The following is a 25,421-nucleotide window of genomic DNA, read 5'->3' as shown; positions in this document are numbered from 1 at the left end:
TCAAGCCCCTCGCTACTCTACATGATTGTGTGGGAGGGATGATCGTGCACCTACCACATAAGGCAGTAGCACTCGAGAATATGCCGACCGGAAAACGACCTCAAAATTAGGCACTCAACGAGCACAAAGAACCATCCGGGTGGCACTGGCTTCTTGGGAAGACGGGTTGTTTTCGAAGGTACGGCACGGAGCTTTTGAGAGCCTAGATCAGCAGACATCTCACCAGCGGTCAGAGAAAGTAGCATCTGCCCACCTGTAGACGTTTGAGCATTTTGGATTTGCCCTGCTGCTCGTTTCCAATTCTCACAGTATGTACTGGACGTTGACAGCGTTGTCTATCAGTATCATTACTGCTGCCGTGCTCGTTTGGAGATGCATTGTACATCCACTTTTCCTGTCCCCACTGGCTACTGTTCCAGCAGCAAGCCCGATTGCTCGCTTCACAACGCTTTGGATCAATTGGCAGCGACTTCGGGGAAACGAGTTTCCAAGCGTTGAAGCAGCGTTCGCAAAGTACGGTCCATACGTCCTACTGTCGCCACGGGAGATTGCGGTCAATGACATCGATGCGGTACACTGTGTTTGGGGTACAGGCTCCGCCGACTTTGATAAACCACCAGTCTATCATTACTGGGCGACACAAGGGTACGTGGGCTAGTGGTGATCCTTGACGAACGAGCTGATCGAGTAGATGCTTGAACACATTCACCTCCGAGCACCGGCGCCGCCACAGACGCATACGAGGCGTGCATAACCGAGCATTTATCGCCTCTTCGAGTCACATTCGGGAAATAATGCGGAATCTGATGGTGAATCGGGTGATTCCTGTGCTTGAACGTACCAGCGAGTCCCCCAAATGCGCAGTAAACGTTGTCCCGCTTGCGCAGTCGATCATTCTTGACTGCACGACCGCGTTCGCTTTTGGCGTCCCGCTTGCACTCGACTTGATAACCAACGAGGCATCCCGGAACGAGTGGTTGAAACAATTTCTGGTTGCCTTTCCAAACGACCAATCTTTGTTCTGGCTGAGAGATCATCCAAAACTCACAAAGTATCTCTGCGTGCTCGACCTGCCTCTTGTATCAGCGAAAAGGGCTTCTGCACGTCGGGAGTTCGAGGCATGGGCATTATGCAAGGTCGACTCTGCCGAAGAGGCGCTGAAGAGGCAGGACCAAGGACAACTATTCGAAGCTGGACACCTCCCAGTCCTGTATGACGCTGTGCGACAGGACCTGGCAAAGCCTTTCGCGAATGCAGGGAAGAGTTTCGAGATGACTGAAGCTCAACGCCGTGAACTTGCGAGCGAATGTTTCGACCATATTGGTAAGTTGCAAACTGCGAATGGCACCATATCACAGAGCTGATTCGACCCGTTGCGGCGCAGCATTCACCGCCGAAGCATTTGCCACTGTCCTTGCGTACGCGATCTACGAGATTTCGCACCACTCAGAAATCCAGTCTGAGCTCGGAGAGGAACTGCGGTCCATATCGAATCCACTGCAAGACCATCAGCGCCCAGCAGACATACCCGATACACAGTTGTGTGAGCAACTGCCGTTGTTGAACGCTGTGATTCGAGAGGGCTTGAGGCTCCGCAACACATCCCCCAACGCAGACCCCCGAGTGACACCCGCAGATCGCTATTGTAGTGTTGGGATCCTCCAGAGAGTGCCTCCTGGAACGCGGTCATGCAGTTTTGGCTGGTGTCTTCATCGTGATCCAGATGCATACCCAGACCCACTGACTTGGAGCCCGAAACGATGGCTTGACTATGGATGCAACGACATTGCGACAGCAAAGAAGTGGTTCTTTGCTTTTGGCGCTGGCAGCCGACGTTGCATTGGGCAACATCTTGCAACAGAGTGTAAGCGACTCACGTATTGTGACACCGAGGAACGAGTGCTGACATTACTTTGACGTGAGTAGTGATTCGCATGTCGCTAGTGACAATCTACTCCCGATACACAACGTCAATTGTTGACGAGTAGGAGTATCCTGGCCGGAACATGCCAATGAGCCCAGATGTCAACGACAAACTGATAGTGGGGTTTGACAAGCTGCCAAGGTCCGGGCAGTCAGAGAATGGGAGACGGGATTAGCGTCGCGTATTAGCTTGGGATCTCGGGGGCCATGAGTGATGGCTACGGAGGCTGTACAGTCTTGTTTTGTATAAAGGCCTTCCGTGTAGTCCCAGGTATTAGCTCATGATGCCTTGCCAGTGTTCGGCCTTCATGCTACCTTTCAGATCGACGCTCATTTTGGCTGCTGTGACTGCGAAACCCGACCGTCTTGCTCCAATGATCGTCTCGGGCTGCGGACAACACTGCGTTGAGCACGCAAGCACGCTGCAAGTGCGTGGCGTCGTGTTAACGTCTGACTCCACAACAATCAGTCCATCAGAGGATACCAATCCGATCTCGCTTTGGCCCCTCAACTGAATTGGATGGAAATTGCCTCAAAATTGCCCGGTCCCATTCAGTCGCAGTGGCGATCGTGCTCGGTACAATACGCGGTCATCGCGGCGAGTTTGTCTGCAGCTCGACGCTGTACAAGTGGGGAATGCCTTGACGTGGTACAGGCTTCAGTTACCCCAGTCTGTCGTGGATCCGGGACATTACACGTAATAGACCGCCCGTCCTTGGAGGCACCGACAAGCTGCTGGACGCCGCCGGAATAGGCCAAGGGTAGCTGCGCACGTCGACCTTTTGCCAATCTGTTACGGTGGTACGCAGACTACCCATCTGCAATGATCGCGTGAAGTGCTACAGGTCTCTGTTGGCAGGCGTCCTTTCCTGAGTCCATTCAAAACGAACCGTCCTGCGGCACGTGAGTACTCCGCCAATGTAAATCACGGATAGTATCTGTAGATCGGCTCGATGCGCCCCTAAAGGCAACACAGTCAATATCTCAAGCTTCCCGGGCTTTCGGGCAGCGGTTTTGTCCTCATGTCATTACGCCAGCGTCCAATTGCGTTCACACGATCTTGTTCCAGACTTCGCATTTTGAGTATGGCGACACCACAACCACTTCTTGTCTTCGCAGAGGATGAATGGTCGCCTCTTCGATCGGTCATCGTGGGTAGGGCAGAAGACTCTGCATTTCCATCTGAACCTCTGCATATGATGGCAGCAACTATGCCTTCGAAATACGTGAGGGAGTTCAGGCCCTCGAATCCGTTCCCGCCTGCCATACTCGCCCGAGCCCAAGAGGAGCTGGACAACCTAGCGAGCATCTTGCAGAACGAAGGAATCCGCGTTTATCGGCCAGAGAAAGTCAACTGGCTCAAGGCGCAGGGCTATACCGGGTCAATGCCTCGAGACGGCCTCATGAGTGTGGGATCAGCCCTGATAGAGGCTCCGTTTGCGTGGCGTTGCCGTCGTCATGAGATTACTTTGGGATATTCGGGGATCCTATCCCAGCTCAGCATGGGAGATTCCGGCGCCACGATCTGTCGTGCACCATTGATCACTGGCCAGGACACGTTGTACAGTGGCACGCTGGACAGTGGCACAGATAGTGGCACCGGAGTCGGCGCTTCTCGGTGGTCGATCAACAACTCCAGGCCAGCCTTCGATGCAGCCGACTTTATGCGATTCGGCAAGGTCATTATCGGGCAGCTGAGCCATGTTACCAACCGCAGAGGTGTCGACTATCTGCGAGCCGTTGTGCCGGCAGGATATTCGGTCGAGATTCTCAAGACGACAGACGAGCACGCCATGCATATAGATGCGACCTTGTTGCCCTTACGTCGAGGCCTGATGGTGTATCATCCAGAACGCATCTCCGAGCACGAGCTGCGACGGCACGAAGTGTTCCATGACTGGGAACTGCTGGCTTGCCCCATGGTGCCAAAAGCACGCCAGCCCACCCAGCCACCTTTGTACATGTGTACCCCATGGCTGATGCTCAACGCACTCAGTCTTGACGAGGAGCGGGTACTGATCGAGGCGAACGAGACGGAGTTCGCATCATGGCTCACGACTCTGGGCTTCAAGCCAATCCTGGTGCCGTTCACCCATGTGAACAGTATTGGAGGGTCGTTCCATTGTGCGACGGTTGATCTGGTGAGGTCTCGCGTAGATGAGGCACCGGCTGTCGAGGCATGAAGGTCGGTGGTGATGTAGCTGTTGCGAGCATGGATACATGAGGTGCATACAGTATATACAAAAGTTACATGCACCTCATACCACACTGAACAAGGTCGGCCCTAATTTGCCGACGTTCCCGTTCTTCCGTTCTTCCGCTCTTCCGTTAGTCTAGCCGAGATCCTCGGGACGGGACCACCCTGGGGGAGCTCCGACTCCGACTCCTCCGAGGGCTCCCCACGCTCCCATGTCCATGTCCTTCCCTGAGATTACAACCTCACCAAAACCCTCCGTTCATGTGCAAAAATGACCCGGCACAGCACACTACGTACAGAGCAGCTCCTCTACACGCCGCCCGCAACCTGACAATGCCCCGTGACGGCCGCATGGAGCGCATACTCTGCCACACGCCGCTGACTGCAGATGTACGTCAAGGACAGCCACCAGCAGCATGTCTGAAATGCTTGATATTGTCGATGCCGTGATGTCAGTGAGTGCAGTCATCTATCTCGTCCCTTCTACTCCAGACTGCCTTGTACCATATGGTACATACCTTACTCTGGCGAGCACTCCATGATGCCGACCTCGGCCGATCTGGATCAGATCTGGCGGTGGAATGCATCAGTGCCGGCATGCGAGGACAGACTTGTTCACGATATCCTTCGGGAACGCGCGGTGGAGCAGCCTGATCGACCTGCGATTTGTGCCTGGGATGGCACCTTGACATATGCCAGGCTCAATGAGCTTGCGACGGATCTCGCCCGTCGATTGGTCTGCCTTGGATTCGGTCCTGGTCCTCTATCAATTGTGCCTTTATGCTTCGAAAAGTCCATGTGGACAGCGGTTGCCATGCTCGGTGTGCTCAAGGCAGGTGCTGGATTCGTGTTGCTGGACCCACAGCAGCCGGAACAACGCTTGCGAACCATTGTCAAGCAAACCAACGCCGGAGTCATCGTCTCTTCCGTCGACATGAGCTGTCTGAGTTTACGACTGGTACCGACCTCGATCGTTCTATCATGGCGGCTATTCGAACAGCCCTCTGATGCTACCGGCATTCCGCTACAGCCCGACACTGCTTCAGTGGCGTACATCGCGTTCACTTCAGGCAGCACTGGGGAGCCAAAAGGTGCGATGATATCACACCGGAACATCTCATCAGCTTTGCTGCACCAGCACCAGCCGATGGGATTCACACCTGGTACGAGGTTCTACGACTTCTCATCTTACAGCTTTGACGCATCTATCGGGATCTTCTTTACCACGCTAGCGGCTGGTGGTTGTATCTGCGTGCCCAGCGAAGACGACCGGCGGAACAATCTCATTGAGAGCATCAACGCGTTGGGTGCAAATACATTGGATTTGACTCCTTCCGTTGCCGCGCTTTTGTCTCCTGCTGTCGTCCCCGGTGCCAACACTCTGATACTCGGAGGCGAGGCTTTACAAGCGCGAGACTTGATCCCATGGTGGGTATCAGTGCGTGTTATGAGCTTCTACGGACCGTGCGAGTGTACACCCACAAGCACGATCAATTACGATGCCAGGACACCCAAGGACGCAACTCACTTGGGAAGCGGCGTTGGCCTTTTGACGTGGCTGGCTCATCCTCAGGACCATCATGTTTTGGTGCCCATCGGCGACGTGGGCGAAATTTTGCTCGAGGGACCACTGGTTGGTCTTGGATATCTCCTGAATTCAGAAAGGACGGCAGAGTCATTTGTTGAAGATCCGGTCTGGCTATCAGGTATTGTACCTGGCCGTAGGGGAAGACGCGGGCGCCTTCATAAGACTGGAGACTTGGCACGGTATCAAGAAGATGGCAGCTTGGTATTTGTTGGTCGAAAAGACACACAAAGCAAGGTCAGAGGCCAACGCGTTGAGTTACGAGAAATTGAAGATTGCTTGCGAGAGCATCCTGAAATCAACGATGCTGTTGCTGTGGTGCACAAGGATACAAGTGTGGACAGCGAATGGATCACAGCGTTCGTCACTGTACACCACGGTGGTGATGCTTTCCAGGCATGGTCTTCCCTAAGCAATTGGCAAAATCGATTGACGACTAGCTCAACATCGTCAGAAAAGACTCATCACGCAGCTTCTAAGGAGACTTTCGCAAGCTGGTGTTCCATCCGCAATGCGAGCAACGAAGAAATCGGCCAGCTCGAGCAATGGCTAAAACACGCCATCGATCCCGTTGCTAGTGAGCTGGAAGAAAGTCAGTCATTCGACAAATCAATCAGTGGCCCATTCGTTCTCTTCAGCATGCCAACGGTGCAACTTCCGAACATCGCATACGCCCGGAGTCTGGAATTCGTTGGAAAGATCATCGATTCGCTGCCGGCTGTGGAGAATAGAATAACATTGCTGAAGGCCGCTCCAACAGACTTAGATACGCAATGTCTTGCACTCTCGCCTGGCCTTATCGTAATGGGCTCGATTGTCCATCACTGTCCCAGCCAAGCTTATCTTCTCAACGTTATAAGAGGAGCTTCGGCATTGAAAGAAGTTAGGACTATCGTGTTCGGCCACATTCGGTCCATTCTTGCGTGGCAAGAGTCGCTTGTTGAAGCCGCCTCTCAGCATTACAGTGCTCACTTCGACATTGATGATCTCCGAGGCATTGCTGAGACTCGTCTGGATGATTCCGGAGCTCCTTGTGCATCCATTGTTCTTCGCCAGTCTGGTAGAGAGATTGCCGAACGACGTTGCGCATGTCGAGGCTATTCCCGACGAACCCAGTTCTCGGGACTACCTGGGTCCTTGCTGCTACACTGCCATTGTGCACTTTAAGCGCGAGGATACTCGCTTCCAGGTTCAGCAGCCAGATGCAGCTGCGTGGATCGACTTTAGGCAAGAAAAGGTGGGTTACCAAGGACTCGCCAACACTTTGCAGGAGCGCCGTGCGTCTGAGCCCATCGTTGTCACGAACATTCCATACAGCAGGATTGTGGAGGGGAGGAAATGGTTGCAACAGGTACAGAGCGGCGTTACACAGTTGTCTGGCTGTGTCGACGATACAAAGGACAGTGCCTCCTTGTCTGTCCCCGATTTGGCCAACCTAGCGAGGGCTGCAAGCCGCCAACTGCAGGTCACTTGGATTGCGAAATCGTCCCTACCCGGAGCATTGACGGCTAGTTTCTATCACGACACGCCGATCACCGGCCGAGTACGACCAATGTTCCACTTGCCATCGACAGCTGGTCAGCAATTGCCTCTTGGCACGCTTTGCACCCAACCGACTCCACTGAGCCTCAATCACAAGGTTGAAAGAGTACTTCTCGAATTGCTGCGCATTAAGCTTCCCTCCTACATGATACCCAGTGTCATTCGAGTCGTGGAGAAGATTCCGCTCAACAAGAATTGTAAGATTGATCGGAAATCCCTAGAGGATAATGTACAACGGAGGAGAAGGCGAGAAGATGCAATGACCGCCGGAAGCAAGACTCTTTCCAACGGCGAAGAAGACGTCCGCCGCATATGGGCGAGTGCGCTTCGTATTGAGCCTGCCACGATTGGCAGGAATGACCGTTTCTTCGACATCGGAGGAGACTCCATCACTGCGATGAAAGTGGTGCTAGGTGCTCGAGAGTGTGGGCTTAGGCTGACTGTGCGGGATGTGTTCCTCTTGGAGATTCATGAAATGGCAGAGCGCATTTCAGCCCTTCCGAATGACCATCGAGACTAGTCGAACTATCTGGAGAAGTAATATTCTGGCGTGAAGGTGGAAGCTAGAGCTGCTTGCTTGTGCCACGCTTGGTAGGCAGAGCTCGATACCCCTGAAAGATGACCTGCATGTATGGGACGACCACAGACACATTGTTGAGCTGTACAACCTTGGAACCCCAAAACAGAGCTTAAGCTTGCAGCTCTCTGCATGCAGACGGACATGAATAGTGTGCTTGCATGCTAAATATCAGGGCTCATCATGAGAGTCTTGTCCATCATTCTATACCTTCAGAAATCGCGGTTTGCGCTAATTGACATCGCACATCAGTCGTTCTCTTCACAGAACGTCTTCGCCACACTATTTGAGACTAACAACCCCTGCATCGATTTGGCATGGAACCGCTCTGCCTGTGCCACGATGTTGGCAAGCAGCGTTCTGAAAGCATGACTCGCTCCACTGGTAACATAGGTCTGCCTCTGGACGAGGTCCTCCAGCTTCACCAGACAATCGGTCAGCTCGAGCTCGGCATCCGGAACTGCAAGACCTGCTCTCTTGATGACGAAGTCTTGACCACGCTTTTAGATGGTCTGGCGGGGCTCTTCAATCTATACGAAGTGGCACGGCCAAGACATGCGGAGCATGGATTGGACGAAATTCCAGGATGCAGCACTGCACCCTCTGTCACTCTCGGGAGGCTGAAACTCAGCAGCGACGAGAGTAATCTGGTCGCCGGCGCAATAATCAAACAAGGACTATCGCAGACCGGATTGCATCTTCGAGACCTTCAACAATGCCTCACGAGATCGCTGACCTCCGAGCAAATGGCAAGATCCTCCTATGACTTACACAAAAGGAGGGTAAGCAGGATCTTGGAGAGCACATACTCCTCACTTGCTACCGCTGCTGTCACACCAAAGCAGCGATGAAGACGCCCCGGTGGTTCAAAGTGTTGAGTCGACATCACGACTGGCTCCAAAAGCCAGACTGCAGCCACGGATCAACGCGTACGCACACTCTGGTCAGGATAAACCCTGGCCGGCGTGGTGCGTGTCAAGCATGAAGAAAGGGTCGGTGGTATCATTCATGACCATAGCGGAGCGTCAAAGTGGCTGCTGCCCCGCAATCTACGTTGCTGCAGCTAGATAATTGGGTCATTCACATGAGTGCATCGTCTTCCTGCAATGTCCTCGTATGGCCTAGTGGGAAGAGTCGACAGTGAGTTTCCGGATCGCAGCGGATCTGCTGATAATGTCGGGGCGGCAGTCAAAGGTACTTGTAACTTTAATGCACGAAGATGCCTATTTGAGGCATTGTCATCATACCATCCAAACACTGGCCGATGCATTGGGAAGCCATACATACGCTAACGATGTCACGCTTCTTCACGATCTGACCTGCGTCGGCCCGACATGCACGTGAGGCTTTGCATCAACGGTCCAATGAAGAACTTGCTACTGCGATACTGCAGGACAGTACCACGTTCAGTACTTCCAGTGGGAAGAGCAGAACGTCCAATGGTTTCTTGCCGACATACCCGGCGGCATGGCCCTGGAAGTGGCCAAAACAGGTTTACGAAAGAAGCACGAGCGTATGGCTCTAGCTGCATAGTTCGGACTTCTGCTTGCTTTGATGGATACTGATCTGACATCCTGGACCACCAAGACTCCTTCCAGTCATAAGTCTTCCCCTCCATCGGACTCCTGGTTGCTGCTCATCGAGCCCTGTGCGAGATATCCTCTGATGGCTGCCGTGACCGATCGATTACGGAACTGTTGCGATTAATGCGCTCATCTCAAGATCAGGTGCGATAGCGAGCGGCCGAACTGCGTGAACTGTCGTCGCCGAGACCGCTCGTGTACATATAGCTTTATTCGACAATCTGGTCGTCCACGCCATGACAGATCAATACATGGCGATAATGGTGCAGACTTCCTAGACCATCCGCCCGCGAAAAGAGCTAGGTTCGTCCGTGAGCAGACAGTTCCTGCTGCAGCGAGGCAAGACTGTATGGGACCAACAAACTACCCACCTCCGTCGGCTGTCACTACAGACGCAACATGCTCCATCACCAGCGGCCAACAGCTTCAAGACTTCTTGGAGAGCGATGCGTCACTATTTTCTGGCTCACAGGCTACCAATGCAGGGACAGAGGGTGTGGAGCTAGACTTTCTAGACTCCCTGAGTTTTCCGGATGTGCCAGCCTATAACCCAGCGCTTGAGACTGACTACGTCAACTTTGACGCTTTTCATCGTAATGGCTACCCGACAATCAAGGACTTCTCCTCATCACTCCCTCGTTCCCACGATCTTGGCGAGCTTGAATCGGGATTTCAAGGTCTTCTCGATGAGTCCAGAATCAGCAGCATAATCGATAGTATGGTTGAGTCACCACTACAAGACGACCGCTCTGCGTGCGTGACAACTTCACATCGCATTACTTGTCGCGGCAGCTTGACTCATGGCAAGACATGCAAATGTCATATCATGTGGAACAAGCTTTACCTGATCGTCACAGAACCTAAGCTATCTCAGACAACGAAGCTGCTCCCATTGGATCTGGTGTTGTTTGTGGAACAGGTCTTGCAAAACAACGTAGAGATGATGCGGCACTGCTCAGCGTGCGAAAGCTCGAAACTGCCCTCAGTGACTGGAATGGGCATTTGTATCGTCGCCAGTTGGATAATTGAGACTCTGTATGTGGCACTGAAAAGCGAACTCGAGTTGTTGGGGACCAGCACCACAGCGTCAAACATCTCGCGGGGCCGTTCTGAACACAACAACGCCGAGCCAAGTGGGCCATCCAAGGAGCACGATCCAAACAGCTGCGATCCTACAGGCATACCGCCTTCCATGGATGCTCGTAATTGCCTACGGGTCGGGACATGGACCTTGCCCAAGGAGCTATGGGCATTATGCATGTCCGCCATTGTCGCCAGAAGGATCGAGCGCCTTCAACGGCTGCTTATGACGGTTATGAGCCACGGTGACCAGGTTGCGGAAGCCCCCGCGGGGTTTAAGGTCGGGCACGGCATAGCACAAGGAATATGTGCCAGAGCAGAGATCCTCTTGGGTATGATCGAGACCTGGGTAGCGCGATACCATCTGCGCGCGTGAGTTCCTGTAAACTGGACCGAGCAAGGAATCATGTCGTCCTGGTCTCCAGGATGGATTTGATGGATTCGATACATCATCAACCCTCAAGAGACGTTCGGATTATTATGTGATCTTAGTTCTCTGCGGCGTGAGCTGCGTCAGCCACGACAAATCTTCGCCCCTGTCGTATTGATACAGAAGAGCAGGATCTCCCCGAATGTCCTCGCATTCTGCTTCTGCGTCTTCGTTGTCGTTATGTATGCTTAGATCTCCCATACCCTTGATCTGCTCATCGTTCATAGCATCGTCATCCTCGTCGTTGTCAGAAGCTTGCATCCTTACGTCCTGGCCCTGCTGTATGCTGCTTCGAAGCTGCTCCCACCCGGCTTCATCGTCTGCTTCAGGCTTGACGACCTGGTACCTCATCTTCAGAGCCTATAGATCTTCTAGATCGAGTGTCCCGATGCGCCGATATGTGTCGCCATTGTTGTGTCCTTCTTCTGTAGCTTCGAGCAACAGACACGCAATGCTTCTTGATGTATCGACATCCTTCCACTGCTGAATCGTCACGAACAAGCAGAAGTAGTCGAATTCCATCGAGTCAATCATGTCGTCCATACTGATCCTGCAAAGGTCGCCGATGTAGTCATCCCAAGAAGACCCGATATGTCGCAGAGTCTGATCATCGTACACGCTCAGGTCGAAAGAACCTTTTCCACCTTCCTTGAAACTCAACCTAATCCGCCTTAGATGCCCCTCCATCGTCAAGACCCCACTCGCCAACCGTCCAAATGGCTGATTAGGATACTTCAACTCCAGCTCGATATCCTCAACCCTTACGACAGCATCCTGCCACCACTGCAACGGCACCACCCGATGATTCAGCTTCACGGGTGCAGCGACAGAAAGCCACGACCATGAAGGCGCAATGTACTCTTCTGACTTGCGGAAGTGTGTTGATGAGTCCCAGAGCAGACACTCAGGGAACTCGGATTTCCAGAGGCCACCTACGTACTCTACCTCTCCAGCGGGCGGGATTGCATCGAATTCCTCTGCGATGCTGGAGAGTACGATTGGCATATCGGTCGCTTTTGTGAGTCGTTTGCGTGACAAGTTCTCACATACGTCGTTCCAGGTCGCGTGGATATCGGTAGGATCAATGTCTTCGTTCAGGACATCACATATCTGGAATTTATTCTCCCGGTTGAATGTTCGAGTGAAGGGAGCGCCGTTCGCGAACATCTCACTGGCAAATCCGGCTTTATCCGTACCACAGCATTCCCATACGATCTCCTTTCCTGTGAAGTGGAGAATCCTACGGGAGAGTTGGCGCTCGCGGTGAATCCAGGCGCGGGAGAAGGAGGGTGCGTTGTCCATCCAGTCGAAAAGGTGGTGGTCTGTCGGGATGACATACCAGCTCTGGTCAAGGTTTGACGCATGAGTCTCTATAGGCGTGATGTCCAAGGGATCTCTATCGACAAAACAGCCTTTGCGCGCGTCATCAAATGCATCGGCTGAGATGTTCAGAAGGGCATTCTTGTAATTGTCGGCCATGAGACTTGCTTCGAGGAGCCAGTCTTCCAGGGAGTCTTGGATGATGCAGAGGCAGTCGATCCAGAGCCACCGGACGCCGAACCAGTTGGCGATTTCGAGGGCTTGTCGGAATGTCTTTGGCGTATTGTCTAGGTCAAGTCCGATGCTGAATCTGCTTCTGATATTTTGAGATGTAAGTTTTGGGCTGTGTTCTGCTCCCCAGGTCCCCCAGCAGTGGCTCAATGTGATGAAGTCTCTGTCCCGAGAGAACAGATCTACTTCAGATACGGGTGATACGAGCTTGAGTCTGTTTGTCGACAACGTTGTAAAGACGTCGAGAACTCGGTTAGGATGGCGGAAGTTCTTGGTCTGGTCTTTGCACTGTGTGTGCTTCCCATCCACATTGGCACGACACCGTGCCAACCATTGTAACGCTAGTGCAACAGACCTCTCTGACCCACTGCCGATGGACTCCAATGCGGGCAAATTCGACTTGGGATCGTCGAAATGCTTCCCGAAGGTCTGCTTCGGCCATAGTTTGGCACGATAGTAGTGCGTTGGATTCCAGACATCACGCTTCGCAGTCGGATGCGCAAGAACAAAGTAGAGCGTGATCTCCTGGTCAGCTTTGGAACATTGCTTCCAACAGATCTCAGTGCGGTAATTCGAGAGATTTTGAACCTCGAAGGCTCGCGGACAGCGTCTTTGGAGACTCTTCGTAAGCTCTCGACATAGATAGCACTTTTCAATCTGGGCGAAAGCGATCAAAGAAGCCACGGTGTGGTGATGGATGGCACTATTAACGAGCTTGGTCTCGGGCTTCTGCTCGCCGTTGGTCTTGCTCTTGCTGCCGGGTCTTTTCTTCCACCACTTCGTAGATTTCTTGAAGCCCTCAATTGGTGCTTCGTTAGCATCTGGGACATCCTTCGCTCTTAGATACTCGCTACAATAGTTCAAAACATCCATACAAGCCAAACAAAGATGATGCTATCTCGTTTCTTTGAAAGAAAACGCCAGTATCCTTGGCAGGTCGCACAACATGAGGTGGGCGTCTGACGAGCAACGAGCCCTCGTCAGCGTCTCTCGCGCTTGAGGCTCTATTATCGACCATGATGACATCGTAGTCTGCTGCTGGCCCGTTGAGGGCCTTGACCTCATCTTCCATCTGTTGTGCGAAGTCGAATTCGCGATTGCCAATGCGGCTGGGGTGCTCGCCTGGGAGGAGGCCGTTTGGTGGCATGGTTCCAGCTCGAAAGACGGGTTGCAAGTTTGAGTGATCGTTCTACACAGGAAGAAGTTGATGAAGGAGCAAAGAGACACTTCATACGTACTTACTGCGGCTGAAAGCAATCGATCGAGCCCGGTCGAAGCTAAAAAGATTGTGCTTATGAAGAACTAGCGAGATAGCAAAAGCTCAGGAGGAGTCTCTGTCGTTACATGGAATCATCGTGCTCAGATATTTTGTTGACTTGGCGCGTCGTGAACGATATTGTACAGCGAGGAAGGAGAGAGTCAGTCTCGGCTTCTCAGGCAGCGGCACGAGCACCCGTTGAGGTCAAGCGTCGGAGTGGGTCTGGATCCAACATCAACTTGAACCTTTTTTCAATGCGTCACCTGGTCGCTCACAACACAGTACACACCCGATCAACCGGACGTCACACTCTCCATCGCGCCTCATGGACTCTACGAACATCTCGAGGGTGCCCGAAAGTTCCGCTCGGCTCGGTCGAGCAGTGACTTCGTAGAGGCCTAGATGGTCGGTCAATACCATTCCACGCGGCATTGCAAGCGTTCGGCACCCAAGACTGTTCTGTGCCACAAGATAAGGTCTTTGCTTTGTTGTCGATAACGCGTACTCCCGCCAGGGTGGACTACAAGATTGACATCTTCGACCCATTCCAATCACTATCATCCTGTGCCTCGGCAATCCACCAAAACTTTGTCTACTTCGCGTCCTTAGAGAGACTAGGCGACGTAGTCTCTATATCAGCAACTGTCTTAGTCACCGTGGCCCTTGCAATTAGCGAAACAGTCTCCACGGAAGAGACGGTCCAGGTCTCCGTCTTCGTCGTGCCCGCATAATAAAGCGTTGGATAGCAATTTCGGGAGCCCGCCGTGCTTGCTGCGTCGGGAGCGGCGGAGAGAACGAGTCAGCCAAGCCAGCTCAAGATGGCAATCCAGAAGACGACTGCTGCGCTGATTACGATTAGTGCGTTGTTGATCTCTGCTCGCTCTTTGGGACTGCGAGGGTCGTGGGCCTTTGTGTGCCAGAAGTGGTACCATTCACGGAATACATCGGTGACGGATATTCTGGCCACTGGGCGTTGGAGGGATGGTGGGTATGGTGGTTGCGGGAAGATGATGGTTGCTGGGGGGTTGGTGTCGGTAGCGGTGAGCTGGGTGTCTTGAGAGCAATGTTTGGGATTGTCGATGGTGGTAGTTGAAGTTGGCGGGATCGTGGGCTCGGCGATGTTAAAGTTGAGATTGAGACGGTGATTGAGGTAGTGGAGGAGGGCGAGGTCCTTGGTGAGGTCTATGTTTGTGATGTCCTCGGAGGTGGTGAATTCTTCGTGATCGATTTTCTCCCAGTTTGTGCCGCTGGTATTGGAGTGATCAGTTTGGTGTTGTGGCATCGTGTTTTGGCAAGTAGAGTTGGGAGGGTGTGCAATTGGAGAAGAAGGGAGATTGTTCAAGAGACGAGGTTGAGGTATATGCTCTTGAGCTGCACAGCCTCGATCTCGACACCAAAGATTGGTACTGGATTTCATCCCTTGCTTGATGTACTTAACCGGTAATGCGCATTAGGGTACTTGTTACCACGCTTGAAGTGCTGCTTTGTCGTTTGGAATACCATGCAGTCGCCTTCCCAGATGTAGGACCGTCATAATACATATCCTCTTCCACCCCTTCCATTCCAATTGCCCCGAAACATACCATCCCCAACCCAGCACCTCCAAGAATCCCATGATCATCACGGTCAGGGCCGCAGTACCTCCTGCAGATATCGAGTAACTGTAGTCGTGCATTCTGCCAGCAACGTCGCCGTGGTCGTGGCCGTGGAAGTGACTATTGTCGTGACCGGGAAATTTCCTATTGTCGTGACCGTCACCGTGGTATACATGGCTGGTGCACAATCGATTGACTGGAGTTTGTTCTGCAAGCTCGTCCAGCCTGCGATGTTGCGTGAAGTGATGTCAGCGTCTCTCGCGATTCTTCTGGTCATCCAGATGTTGAGAAGGAGTAATGCCGCCGAGAACATAACGATACCCGCCACAAGACCCAAACCGGTGGGCTCGGGCGCTTCGTTGGGCTCCACCCCGTCGTCACATGGTCTTGCTCGGATTTTGTGCTCTTTGTGTCTGCTTTGAGAGGAGTTTCCTTGCTGTCGGCGCCGTGTTCTTGCTTGCTGAGTGCTGGTGATAGGATGATAGATGTTTCTGAGTCCATTGAGTCGCCGGGTGGTTTCCTGTGTTGAGACATAGGAGGCCCTCGCATCTTGACTGCGATGAATCCAAGGCTGCAAAGGTGCGGCGTGGTTGGAATACTCCAGATGATGAGACTTTCACGGCATGATATGTACCGAGTCGAAAGGCACAGCCTCGTTCAAAATTCTGAAACTGTGGGTCATCCCTTGCTGGCACGCTCACCGCTGTTGAGTACCCCCCCCCCCCCATGGTAAAATGTGCTGTTGGCGGTTGTGAACCTCCAAAGGTAAGCGTAGCGGAGTGGAGCTCTCTACCAACCCTTCTAGACTGCAAAGTAGCGTGCGATCCACGCTACCGCTACCCGACGTACAGTGCTTATTATACGACGACATAGGCGTTAGCGACGAGTATATGTTTGCGAGTTCGCCAACAGGCACAGTGCGGTAGATCACGTGACCCTAAAACTTGAAAGTTGACCAATCAGAGCGGGCGCCAAGGCTAGTTGAGGGCTGGTGATAGAGCTCCACTCCCTCCTCGCTGACGCCACCACCTACGCTCGAGTGTTCGCAAGCTCACACGTCGCTACGGTGGATGGCTAGCGCTCGTCGGTCGTTACGCTTAATGAAGCAGGGCGTCAAACGCCCCTGCAAGTCGTCACGGCGATAGCTTCGGCACCACAATCATTGCCATAACCAGAGTCCAGAGACACATTGAGCAGATAGTCAGGCACATGAAGTACTGTCTCCGGCAAGCATCGCTGCGAAGTAGTTGGGCACTGCCCACGAGGAATGGTAGCCAAAGCAGGAGGTGTATTAGTGGCCATTGCGAGAAGGCCATAGACAGGACCAATGCCACTGCGATGTTGACATGGACGTATGCCGCAACGAGGGAGATGTTCTCGATGAGTCGCTGTCTGTTCGAGCTTGAAGGTTGCCAGCTCGCTCCTTCGGTGTTGTGAAATCCGAGCTCGTGTTCGTTGGTGTCGAGCGATGGCCTTGACATCTTGGGCGGGTTACAGCTGACGAATGAGGTATCGGTGATGGTCTCTGAAATCGAAGGTGATGAATTCGAGAAAGTACTCCGTTCGATGGTCCGGTGTTGATACTGCGTTGGCACGTTGGGAAGAGGAATCGCTCGGATATCTGCTTCCCTGCCCTACGTTACACAGCGAAGTCATCCTTGCATGAGCGGAGATGTTGTCCCCACTGCTGTATGGTTGTGATACCGGGCTGTGTCGGACAACGATCCAATGGACATCACGAGCAGTCGGTCGCATGCACACAGCGAGCGGTGGCGTCTTTTGAGATTGGCGAGGCTAAGCCCGTTGTCGGAGCAGAATTTGGGTACGAAGTATGCACGGGACGCAAAGATCTGCTCCCGCTGGGGTGGCAGGTCGTAAGATCAACGCTACAGCACTTCCCTTCGCAGCAGGATCGAGCTGGTGGCTTGGACGAGACTGAGGGATTGCCCTACTCTGTGGGCGATGTAAGACATGCCATCGCGGACATTCAGTCCAAAGGCCAGCCACTCCACTTCAGAGAGCCATGCGTATACAGCACTGGAGCCTTCTGCTGCCCGTACAGCTTCTAGGTTCACGACATGCTTCGACCCTCCCTGTACGGTTGAACGATGTGCCATGGGCCTGATGGCAGCGCATCGCTTCTGCTTCTAGTCTGTATTCCATGGTGCTGCAGTATGACCCTACTGCCCAAAACTCGGCTTTTGTTCTACACGATACATTTTGTACATCTCCCTGCATCCCCCTTCCCTAGCTCTGTTTATTCGGCTTCACAGTTCCCGGGCCCTCCATGACCATCCTGACCCTACTCTCAAACGCCTCGATCATCTTCTCCGCGACCTTATTCGCCGCCGTGCTCGCCAGCGCATCATACACTGGATTCGCAAACTTGTACTCCACCACAAGGTTCACCTCGGTCCGCTCTTGCCCTGGGATCGGACTTGTCTCTTCGTGATTCTTGTGCACGCCCTCTTTGTGCACAGCCCCTGTTGGAGGAGGCTTGTACGGGTATGGCCGTAGACTCCATCGTGTGAGCAGATGGGACATGACCGTATTCTGTCTGCTGGCATCCTGATCGGAGGAAGGCCGTGGGCTGTGGTGCTTCGCATCGGGAGATTTCTCGAGCGTTCCAGTTGAGCTGCCGCTCACAGCCTCGATAATTCTCTCGGGGACGCAGTAGAGTCTTGATGTGAAGCTCTCGCTGATGGAGTCGTTGAAGCCGATGACTAGCTGTGCTACTTCGGGATACCGCTTCCCATCGCTGGCAGGTTCGGACCATTTGGTGACTTCAGATCTTTGGCAATATGGGACGAATTGGTTGTAGGAGGAGACATCGGAGATGATGCTGTAGATCAGGCTGGATGGGTACGGGAGGGTTCGGGAGGCTGTGAGGATTTGGTTTTGGGTGAAGGGGTTGGAGACGAAGGTGCGGTGTTGGGCTTGTCTATCGTGGTTCGTGGATCGCGTGGACGTGTTCGCGAGGAAGGCTGCTCGACATGTTGTTGGCTGGCGCAGTGCTGATGGTAGCAGTCCGCTGGAGATGCTCGAGATGGGTTTGATGCTCTTCATGGTGGTCGTTTTGCCTGTTCGTGTCTAGGGCTGATTCAATGCTTGACTGAGCTTTAGCAGCGTAGCATGGTGATGTAGGTCAACGAAACATAATAATTCACATGAAAGGCATTGTCCTATCAACGCCCACGCGGATAATAATGCCATCATACATATCCTTAGCGTCGTCGCGTGCCTGATCTTCATCTGCAAGGATCTGCGGACCGATCTCCGCAACACAAAAGCCGATCTCGGGTTGAACCCTATCTCGACCAGGCAACGATGATTCTCCTTTACTTCACTTGATCCTCCCCATCACATGCCGCACTAGTCTCACGCCATGATGGAGCCAGAAGTTGAGGCAGATGACTCGAGCTCATCTAAAGACGTGGAAGCATTGCTCGACCAACAGGTCCGGAAGATCATAGATCAGCTCAACAAGCGAGACATCGCCACACCCTTCAACGAACATGCAAGCCACGATTTCCAGTACGAAATAACTTGGCCAGATGGGCGCATTGTCCCACTGGACCTTAAAGAGACCATCGATCTCATGGAACACTACACTGTTGAGTATAACCAAAAATCAGTGGGGGAAATTATCAGCAGCGACGTGGCGGTTGATGCCAAGAATGGCACGGCTGAAGTCTGGGTGACGCTGTTGGTTCATAATGACAATGAAGGGCAAGAACGAGAGCGGATCGCTATTTACACGTGGTGGCGAGCTGGTGCGAAGGATCAAAGGAGTGATGCTGGGCCTGACGAGTGGGTGTGGTGCAAGGCGCACTCTTCGGCGAGTCGTGGGCCTTCGATGCCGCATATTACATGAATGGAACGCATCGAAAACATGAGTTGCGACTGCTTTGAATCAATGGATGTACTGCAGGCGTTCCTGTATTTGTTTCATGCTTCTGTGGCTAGCGGCGTTTGCTGTACGGCACTTGCTTCACAAAGTCGCGCGAAGCTGCGTCCAAGAACATCACCTTCACACACACATAACAGTATTCCATCAACATAGCGGCAAGCCATGATGGCAACGACACTCAGCCCAATGGAGCTCATAGATCAAGAACTCGACGCTTCATTTTGCGGGTCGAGCCCAACAAATTCGCCACCTCCAGAACCTCTCTCCGATGAAGACAGAGAAAAGGTAATCCATCTCGCCCACCCATTACCTCGAATATACTAACTCCACCACAGGCCGAATTGCGAGCTGCACTCAAACTCGAACTCCAGGCAGAACACCACGAAGAACTCAAGGCTCTCACTCGGAAGCTAGGAGAGATGTGTGGGAAGGTGAAAGATGACATAGAGATGACGGAGAAGCTTCGGCGACAGGTGAATGAGAGGCACCAAAGTGATATCGAGTATGGTGGAGGTTGCTTTTTAGCTGGGTTGTTTCTGGGAATGGCGATTTGTGTTAGCTGGGAGGAGTGGTTGAGGAGGAGGTGAGGGAGCTTGAGCGAGTGGTCGAAAGAGTTTCGAGGACTTGAAGTGAAGCACAGAGCTCTGTCGAGCCTTGATAGCTATTATCGATCGAAGAGCATACCACGCACACAGTCCCTCTGCCGCCCCATCTTCGTCTCAAATTACCACGCTCCCCACCAGCCCTCCTGACTCGGCGCAGTGCCTCGTCTCTCCCGGTACCACCTGGCTCTCGCCTCGATCTTTTCCACAGACCCGCCCTGAATAATCACATGGCCATCCCCAAACCACCCCTCCTGCCTCGCTACCCGAACCACACCCTCCAGAAGTAGCGCAGCTTCCTCATCCGTCTCTGCGACCGTTGGAATAACCTGAAACGCATCCCTGCACATCTCCACCGCTAGCACATCCTCATCACCTCTGCCCTCGCAATCTGTCGGATCATACAGACTACGGCGGTGGATTGTATACTTTCGCCGACGAGATAGTGGATGGTGCTGGAGTATCAAGGTTCTGACCGTCTCACAAGGGATGTCAAGTTCCTCGGCAGCGGAGCGAAGTCTCACCACTCTGCGGGTAAGGACCGGTGGAGATAGTGCTGAATGCCGGCTTTCCCAGGGGTGGAGGAAGTAGATTGCGTCCATGTGCCGATCGGCCCAGGAGTAGGGAAAGAGATGGAGGGTATGGCCAGGGTAGCGAGGGGAGGTGTAGTCGGCTTTCATAATTCTTCGGAGGAGTTTGCGCAGTTGCTGGGCATTGATGGACAGGCCGTGTGATCCATTCTGGAGGTCGGGAGGGGTGCCGATGATGGTAGTGAGAGTAGTTTGGAGGGATGTGGCCGATTGAGGTCCATGCCTAGCTTCTCGGACTGATTGTGGTCGTGTTCGGGTCGAGACGCTAGTTATTGCTGAGAATTGGAAGCTTGCTGGTTCAGAATTGACTCGCGTCAATTCAGCAGCGCGCAAATTTCGCTCGTGTTCAAGGCGCTCGACTTTTGTTTGGTGTTCTAGTTGGGAGGGAGTCATCGAGAGGAGTTCGAAATGCGTTGGCAGCTTTGCTATGGCATCCTCGTAGGATGGAGGTGCCGTTGAGTTGTGCGTTATCTGTGTCATACTGTCTTTACGTTTGGAAAATCACAATGTTGACATTCGTGGTGTGTGAAGTGTAAGCCTTCGATGATGACGACTTATGGAATAAGCTCTCGATGTGATCATGTGGTCAGTGGTCACAGCTTGGTATGAGACATTCACCTCTGCTCAGATTGTGAATACCTCAGCTCACTCTCGCCTGACTTCAACTCCGCGCACGGTAGTCAGCAGCTCTGTCTTCGATGCTCTTGACATACCCGTCGAATGACCGCCGATTTTGGCAAACCCACTTCGCCTTCTTAATGATCCCGTCCAACAGCATCGCAGCATCACGATCGTTCTTCGCCACGACCGGCACGACCGTGTACGCATCCATCCAAATCTTGACTGTGACTGCTTCCCAGCGACCATGTTCAGCAAGAGAGTTAGTGTACCTCCAACTTGAATGCTGGTAATCAGAGTACTGCAGCATTAGCGCTTTCACGAGATCATAAGAAAGGTTGGGTTCCTGGGCAGCGTCCCTGACGACTTTAATTCGGTCTTGCTGAGCATTTGTGACACCCCCTCTGGCACCGACCGCATGGAGGTGCTTTGTGTTCCAAGAGCAGCAGCAAAGATCGAATTGGTTGGTACCGTTCAGATAGTCCGCATTCAGAATTTTGCAAAGGAAGCTCGACAGCTTTTTCGCTGGCTTGGAGAGCTCTTCTGTGCCTGGTACGTTCCAGCCTTGATCGACGATGGTCGAGACTTGGTTCAGGAGATTGTTATACGTGCGGCGAGCTTCAGCTTCGGCCTGTGCTTTGGCGTGGGCTGCGGCAGTATCTGCGGCGGGACCCGACTCCAGGCGCCGTAGCTCATGCTGACGGACTTTCCGATCGTGCTCGAGACGTTCGATCCGTTCTTGGTGTTCGACTTGTGCCGGGGTCATGGTAAGGAGTTCTGCACGGGTGGGTAAGGCTGCCAAAGCATGGTCGTAAGTTGGCGGGTTGGGGTTGACATGTTGGGCGGCCATCATCTCAGAGATCTGTCCTCCTGCGGACTGTGGAGAAGTCGAACTGGATGATAGGAGTGGATGAGACAGCGTCTAATATAGTCGGAGGTGCGAAGTCTTCATTCCGACCATGTGGTAGGACTTCTTGGCAAGAAACAGTTGACTCATGCGATGTCCTATGATGACCAGCTCACGGACTCAGCCTGTCAACCCTCCACTCCCCATCCTCCCCTTTCGTATACCTGAACCGGTCATGCAACCGACTCGGCCGTCCCTGCCAAAATTCGACCATCTGCGGCCTCACCCTCAGTCCACCCCAAAACTCCGGAACAGGAATCTCTTCTTTCCCGTCAAACTTCCTCTCCACATCCTTCACCTGCTCCTCCAACTCTTCCCTATCCTGCAACACCTTACTCTGCTGACTTGCCCACGCCCCAAGTCGACTCCCTCTGATCCTCGTATCATAGTAGACCTGACTTTCCTCCGAAGTCAAGCGCTCGCATGGCCCTTCAACACGCACTTGTCGCTCCAACTCCCGCCACCAGAATGTCAGCGCTGCGTGGGGATTGCTCGCCACATCGGAGGCTTTCCTGCTCGTGCCCCAATTCGAGTAGATGACGAAACCTTTATCGTCCATTTCCTTGAGATAAACCATTCTCGCAGATACTCTGCCGGAAGGCAGTTCCGCTGTTGATAACGTAACTGTTTCGGGGTGATACACCTTTTCGGCGTTGGCGTGCTTGAACCAAATGTCGAACTGTGTGAAAGGGTCCTTGTCGAGTTGGTCAATTGTCAGGGAGCCCTTGGTGTATTGTTCGGCTTGGAGGGAGTCGTTTGTGCCGCCAGGGGCGAAGATCTTCTTTCCCGGTGTTGACATTGAGGCGAAGTGGGATGGGGGGGAGTGGAGGTGGTGAATATGGGATGGTGGGTAGCAGGTGCGAAGGCTGTATCGAAGGGCGAGCTTGCGACACAGCATCGAGATGCTAATCGTTGTACTGTGCACTTGGTGTGATGCCGTGATATATCTCGTGTGTTGCTCGATGACGGCATGGCATGATGGTTCTATCTATGGGAGTTCATCGGCGTGGAGTCATCGCGGCCGCGATTGCGCTTTCAAGCTCCAGATCCATCTCCAACCTCTTTGACATTCTGGCCTCACACAACAATGTGACAAGGCCCACCCAACATGGCCTCACAGCCAGACACTACCAACATATCTCAACATGTCCTGGAGCGCGCGCATTCCCCCGACCACGCTGCCACCATTCTCCGCGAAAAGGTCAAGCAACGACCCCTCCTCCTGCGCCCATCCGCACCAGACCCGACACTGAATGCCCGCTCCAAACGCCAGTACGACCGGCATCAAAAGGCGAAAGCCTCTCGAAAGAGCAACAAGCCAAAGCCGTTGAACGCCAAACAGAAGCGCGCCCTCTGCATCTTCGACATCCCAAAATCGCAACGCAAATACTCCATCTACGAGCCCCTCCACACCCTTTGGTGCAGCTACATTCGCGAGATACTCGGCATCACAGCTGGTCGTGCATACATCGACGGCAACTCTGCAGGTCCTCTGCTCGTCTCTGCCGACTACCATGGTGCGCTTGTTGAGGTCGTGAGGAGTCGATGTCCGAGCAGGGTTGGGTTGAAGGGAGTTGTGGTGAGGGATACCAAGTTCACGTTTGATGTCATCACGGAGAAGGATCAGATAAAGACTGTGCCGAAGGAGCATACGGTGTTCAGGCTGGAGGTGCCGTTCGAAGAGGAAGGGAAGAAGCCCGTGGGTTTTGAGGTATATGGAAGTCACTTCGAGACGAGGGCACCCGATCGGGCGAACAAGAAGTTCAGGCCGCATTATGATGTGGATCTGTGAGGTCATGGGGCGTTGATCATTCAGAGTGATGATTATGCGAAGGCGAAGCACGGCTAGACGGAGCACTTTCCACAACAGCATACCACTTGGTCGAAGGACGACTTGGTCCTTATCTACATCATGGAGAGGCGTCGACATCACTCGCACCATTTCTTCACCACTCCTTCAGCAAGTACGGAGGAGGAGGAGGCGTGCTGATCGTTCCAAGGCAGGAACGGGACACCACAGTTAAGCGACGCCTGCCAGCCAACCATGGGAAGTGGCATTCGCTCCGCAGGACTTTCTGCTTCAGTACGAGTTGAAAGCAAGCGCCGGTGGTGGCATTACAACTTCTCAATCCATCATGTCTTCTCGTCAACACTTCGACGGCTTGTTCGCCAACACACCCACTTCATCGAACAAAACGACGCCAAGATGCTTACCAGAATCGCGCTCGCCACGACGCTCTACGTCGGCACTGTGTTCTCACTGCCATCACACTCATCGGATCTGGAGGTAAATGAGCATTGCATCAATTATCCAAATCCTGAATGCTGACGCCGCAGCAAGACTCCTCTTGACTCGGGAGATCACGTCCTCCAGACAGAACCCGAGTTGGCTGTCTTTTGCATTGCGCAGGACCATACAGCGACCACGGAAGACTTTGCCAGCGGTGCGCCACCTCAGGGCTCATCTTGATTGCGGACTGCTGATAGCAATGTCCAGCTGCCAGGAAGTACTGCCACGAGCAGTCATCACAGGGCGTCCGCATAGCCACCGGAGACCATTACACCAAGTCGCTCGACTGTAACGATGAGCGTTGTATCACGCTGTCTCTCTTCTTCAAGTGCTACGATCACAAGAACGACACCACTCACGGAGTTATGCCTCGCCATGCGTGCAATGAGTACTTCCAGCTACCATGGGCATCTGGTGAGATCTGTGAAAGTGGAGGATATGTGGGAAGTACTGTTCCTGGTGCCTGCTGGACTGCGCTCTCTTGTGGGTACTCAGCTGTCGTTGCGGATGTGGCAGACCAGCCAGCTGACGAAACACTTCACAGTGGCGACTCCACCTCAAGCTTGGGGTTAGAACTTCGGCAAAGCAGAATCAAGGCTAGAAACGCTTAGAGATCGACATTCGTACGGCCAGATAGTATAAACGGTGGGAATGCAGATGAATTGTCATTGCTCGCCTTCGAAGACTTTTAGTCGGATCCTTCGGTTGCGAGTACGAGGCTTCCGACCCACACGACGATCACTAACCTACTGTACTACTATAGCACGCACAGCTTCTTCCAGGCAGCATTATTCGATCCAACGAGCATCTTCAATGGCAGTGGGTGTATCCACTTGACGACTCTGCTGTCCGTGCAAAGCGAGGAGTGGATCTGTCGCACTGCCTAGCACCTCGACCACCAAGATGTCCCTACAAAAGGTCGCACCGTGCTGTTTTCATTCCATCACACATCGCATTCGTTTTCCACAATGGCGTCGCTGATACAATCGCTCCTTTTGGCCACTTCTGCGTCTTCGTTCGCCTCGGCAAACACTGTACCACAATGCAAAGCTAATCCCATCGATGGCACTTGGCCTTCAGACCAGGTACATCTCAACCACTTCCACGCTTGCCCATCAGCGAGCATAGATATTGACACTACCGCGGGAATGGCACCACCTCAACACCACCATCAATAATACCC

At 53.2% G+C, this 25,421-nt stretch overlaps 15 protein-coding genes across 15 annotated transcripts; 9 read left to right on the top strand and 6 right to left on the bottom strand.

Annotated features, from left to right (window-relative positions):
• Positions 1–310: 310 nt before the first annotated feature.
• CLAFUR5_04896 (uncharacterized protein) lies at positions 311–1,364 on the top strand (the record flags this gene model as incomplete). The annotated part of the gene is made up of 2 exons (XM_047904044.1): positions 311–645; positions 734–1,364. 2 exons carry the CDS (start codon positions 311–313, stop codon positions 1,362–1,364), a joined length of 966 nt encoding a protein of 321 aa, XP_047760714.1.
• Positions 1,365–3,008: 1,644 nt separating this feature from the next.
• CLAFUR5_04895 (L-arginine:L-lysine amidinotransferase) lies at positions 3,009–4,106 on the top strand (the record flags this gene model as incomplete). The annotated part of the gene is made up of 1 exon (XM_047904043.1): positions 3,009–4,106. The coding sequence occupies one exon, from the start codon at positions 3,009–3,011 to the stop codon at positions 4,104–4,106; it is 1,098 nt and encodes a 365-aa protein (XP_047760711.1).
• Positions 4,107–4,661: 555 nt separating this feature from the next.
• On the top strand, positions 4,662–7,767 carry CLAFUR5_04894 (Peramine synthetase ppzA; the record flags this gene model as incomplete). The annotated part of the gene is made up of 2 exons (XM_047904042.1): positions 4,662–6,506; positions 6,700–7,767. 2 exons carry the CDS (start codon positions 4,662–4,664, stop codon positions 7,765–7,767), a joined length of 2,913 nt encoding a protein of 970 aa, XP_047760712.1.
• Positions 7,768–9,756: 1,989 nt separating this feature from the next.
• CLAFUR5_04893 (uncharacterized protein) lies at positions 9,757–10,863 on the top strand (the record flags this gene model as incomplete). The annotated part of the gene is made up of 1 exon (XM_047904041.1): positions 9,757–10,863. The coding sequence occupies one exon, from the start codon at positions 9,757–9,759 to the stop codon at positions 10,861–10,863; it is 1,107 nt and encodes a 368-aa protein (XP_047760716.1).
• A 102-nt stretch (positions 10,864–10,965) lies between these two features.
• CLAFUR5_04892 (uncharacterized protein) lies at positions 10,966–11,268 on the bottom strand (the record flags this gene model as incomplete). Its single annotated transcript, XM_047904040.1, has 1 exon — positions 10,966–11,268. One exon carries the CDS (start codon positions 11,266–11,268, stop codon positions 10,966–10,968), a length of 303 nt encoding a protein of 100 aa, XP_047760717.1.
• Positions 11,269–11,277: 9 nt separating this feature from the next.
• On the bottom strand, positions 11,278–13,341 carry CLAFUR5_04891 (uncharacterized protein; the record flags this gene model as incomplete). Its single annotated transcript, XM_047904039.1, has 1 exon — positions 11,278–13,341. One exon carries the CDS (start codon positions 13,339–13,341, stop codon positions 11,278–11,280), a length of 2,064 nt encoding a protein of 687 aa, XP_047760715.1.
• A 1,184-nt stretch (positions 13,342–14,525) lies between these two features.
• On the bottom strand, positions 14,526–15,008 carry CLAFUR5_04890 (uncharacterized protein; the record flags this gene model as incomplete). Its single annotated transcript, XM_047904038.1, has 1 exon — positions 14,526–15,008. The coding sequence occupies one exon, from the start codon at positions 15,006–15,008 to the stop codon at positions 14,526–14,528; it is 483 nt and encodes a 160-aa protein (XP_047761143.1).
• Positions 15,009–17,568: 2,560 nt separating this feature from the next.
• On the bottom strand, positions 17,569–18,387 carry CLAFUR5_04889 (Coenzyme Q-binding protein coq10, mitochondrial; the record flags this gene model as incomplete). Its single annotated transcript, XM_047904037.1, has 1 exon — positions 17,569–18,387. One exon carries the CDS (start codon positions 18,385–18,387, stop codon positions 17,569–17,571), a length of 819 nt encoding a protein of 272 aa, XP_047761482.1.
• Positions 18,388–18,709: 322 nt separating this feature from the next.
• On the top strand, positions 18,710–19,195 carry CLAFUR5_20293 (uncharacterized protein; the record flags this gene model as incomplete). The annotated part of the gene is made up of 1 exon (XM_059463129.1): positions 18,710–19,195. One exon carries the CDS (start codon positions 18,710–18,712, stop codon positions 19,193–19,195), a length of 486 nt encoding a protein of 161 aa, XP_059318981.1.
• Positions 19,196–19,393: 198 nt separating this feature from the next.
• Positions 19,394–19,818, top strand: CLAFUR5_04888 (uncharacterized protein; the record flags this gene model as incomplete). The annotated part of the gene is made up of 2 exons (XM_047904036.1): positions 19,394–19,516; positions 19,567–19,818. 2 exons carry the CDS (start codon positions 19,394–19,396, stop codon positions 19,816–19,818), a joined length of 375 nt encoding a protein of 124 aa, XP_047761481.1.
• A 1,266-nt stretch (positions 19,819–21,084) lies between these two features.
• CLAFUR5_04887 (uncharacterized protein) lies at positions 21,085–21,891 on the bottom strand (the record flags this gene model as incomplete). Its single annotated transcript, XM_047904035.1, has 1 exon — positions 21,085–21,891. One exon carries the CDS (start codon positions 21,889–21,891, stop codon positions 21,085–21,087), a length of 807 nt encoding a protein of 268 aa, XP_047761474.1.
• A 169-nt stretch (positions 21,892–22,060) lies between these two features.
• Positions 22,061–22,846, bottom strand: CLAFUR5_04886 (Pyridoxamine 5'-phosphate oxidase; the record flags this gene model as incomplete). Its single annotated transcript, XM_047904034.1, has 1 exon — positions 22,061–22,846. One exon carries the CDS (start codon positions 22,844–22,846, stop codon positions 22,061–22,063), a length of 786 nt encoding a protein of 261 aa, XP_047761473.1.
• A 210-nt stretch (positions 22,847–23,056) lies between these two features.
• On the top strand, positions 23,057–23,740 carry CLAFUR5_04885 (Ribonuclease P protein subunit p29; the record flags this gene model as incomplete). Its single annotated transcript, XM_047904033.1, has 1 exon — positions 23,057–23,740. The coding sequence occupies one exon, from the start codon at positions 23,057–23,059 to the stop codon at positions 23,738–23,740; it is 684 nt and encodes a 227-aa protein (XP_047761476.1).
• Positions 23,741–23,992: 252 nt separating this feature from the next.
• CLAFUR5_04884 (uncharacterized protein) lies at positions 23,993–24,418 on the top strand (the record flags this gene model as incomplete). Its single annotated transcript, XM_047904032.1, has 2 exons — positions 23,993–24,235; positions 24,290–24,418. 2 exons carry the CDS (start codon positions 23,993–23,995, stop codon positions 24,416–24,418), a joined length of 372 nt encoding a protein of 123 aa, XP_047761475.1.
• A 788-nt stretch (positions 24,419–25,206) lies between these two features.
• On the top strand, positions 25,207–25,416 carry CLAFUR5_20092 (uncharacterized protein; the record flags this gene model as incomplete). The annotated part of the gene is made up of 1 exon (XM_059462934.1): positions 25,207–25,416. One exon carries the CDS (start codon positions 25,207–25,209, stop codon positions 25,414–25,416), a length of 210 nt encoding a protein of 69 aa, XP_059318980.1.
• Between the last annotated feature and the right edge of the window lie 5 nt (positions 25,417–25,421).

The sequence above is a fragment of the Fulvia fulva genome, chromosome 4 (assembly GCF_020509005.1).
Source record: "Fulvia fulva chromosome 4, complete sequence".
Lineage (NCBI taxonomy): Eukaryota > Fungi > Ascomycota > Dothideomycetes > Mycosphaerellales > Mycosphaerellaceae > Fulvia > Fulvia fulva.
The sequence above is the reverse complement of the archived record's forward strand: the minus strand, read 5'-3'. Positions and strand labels throughout refer to the sequence as shown.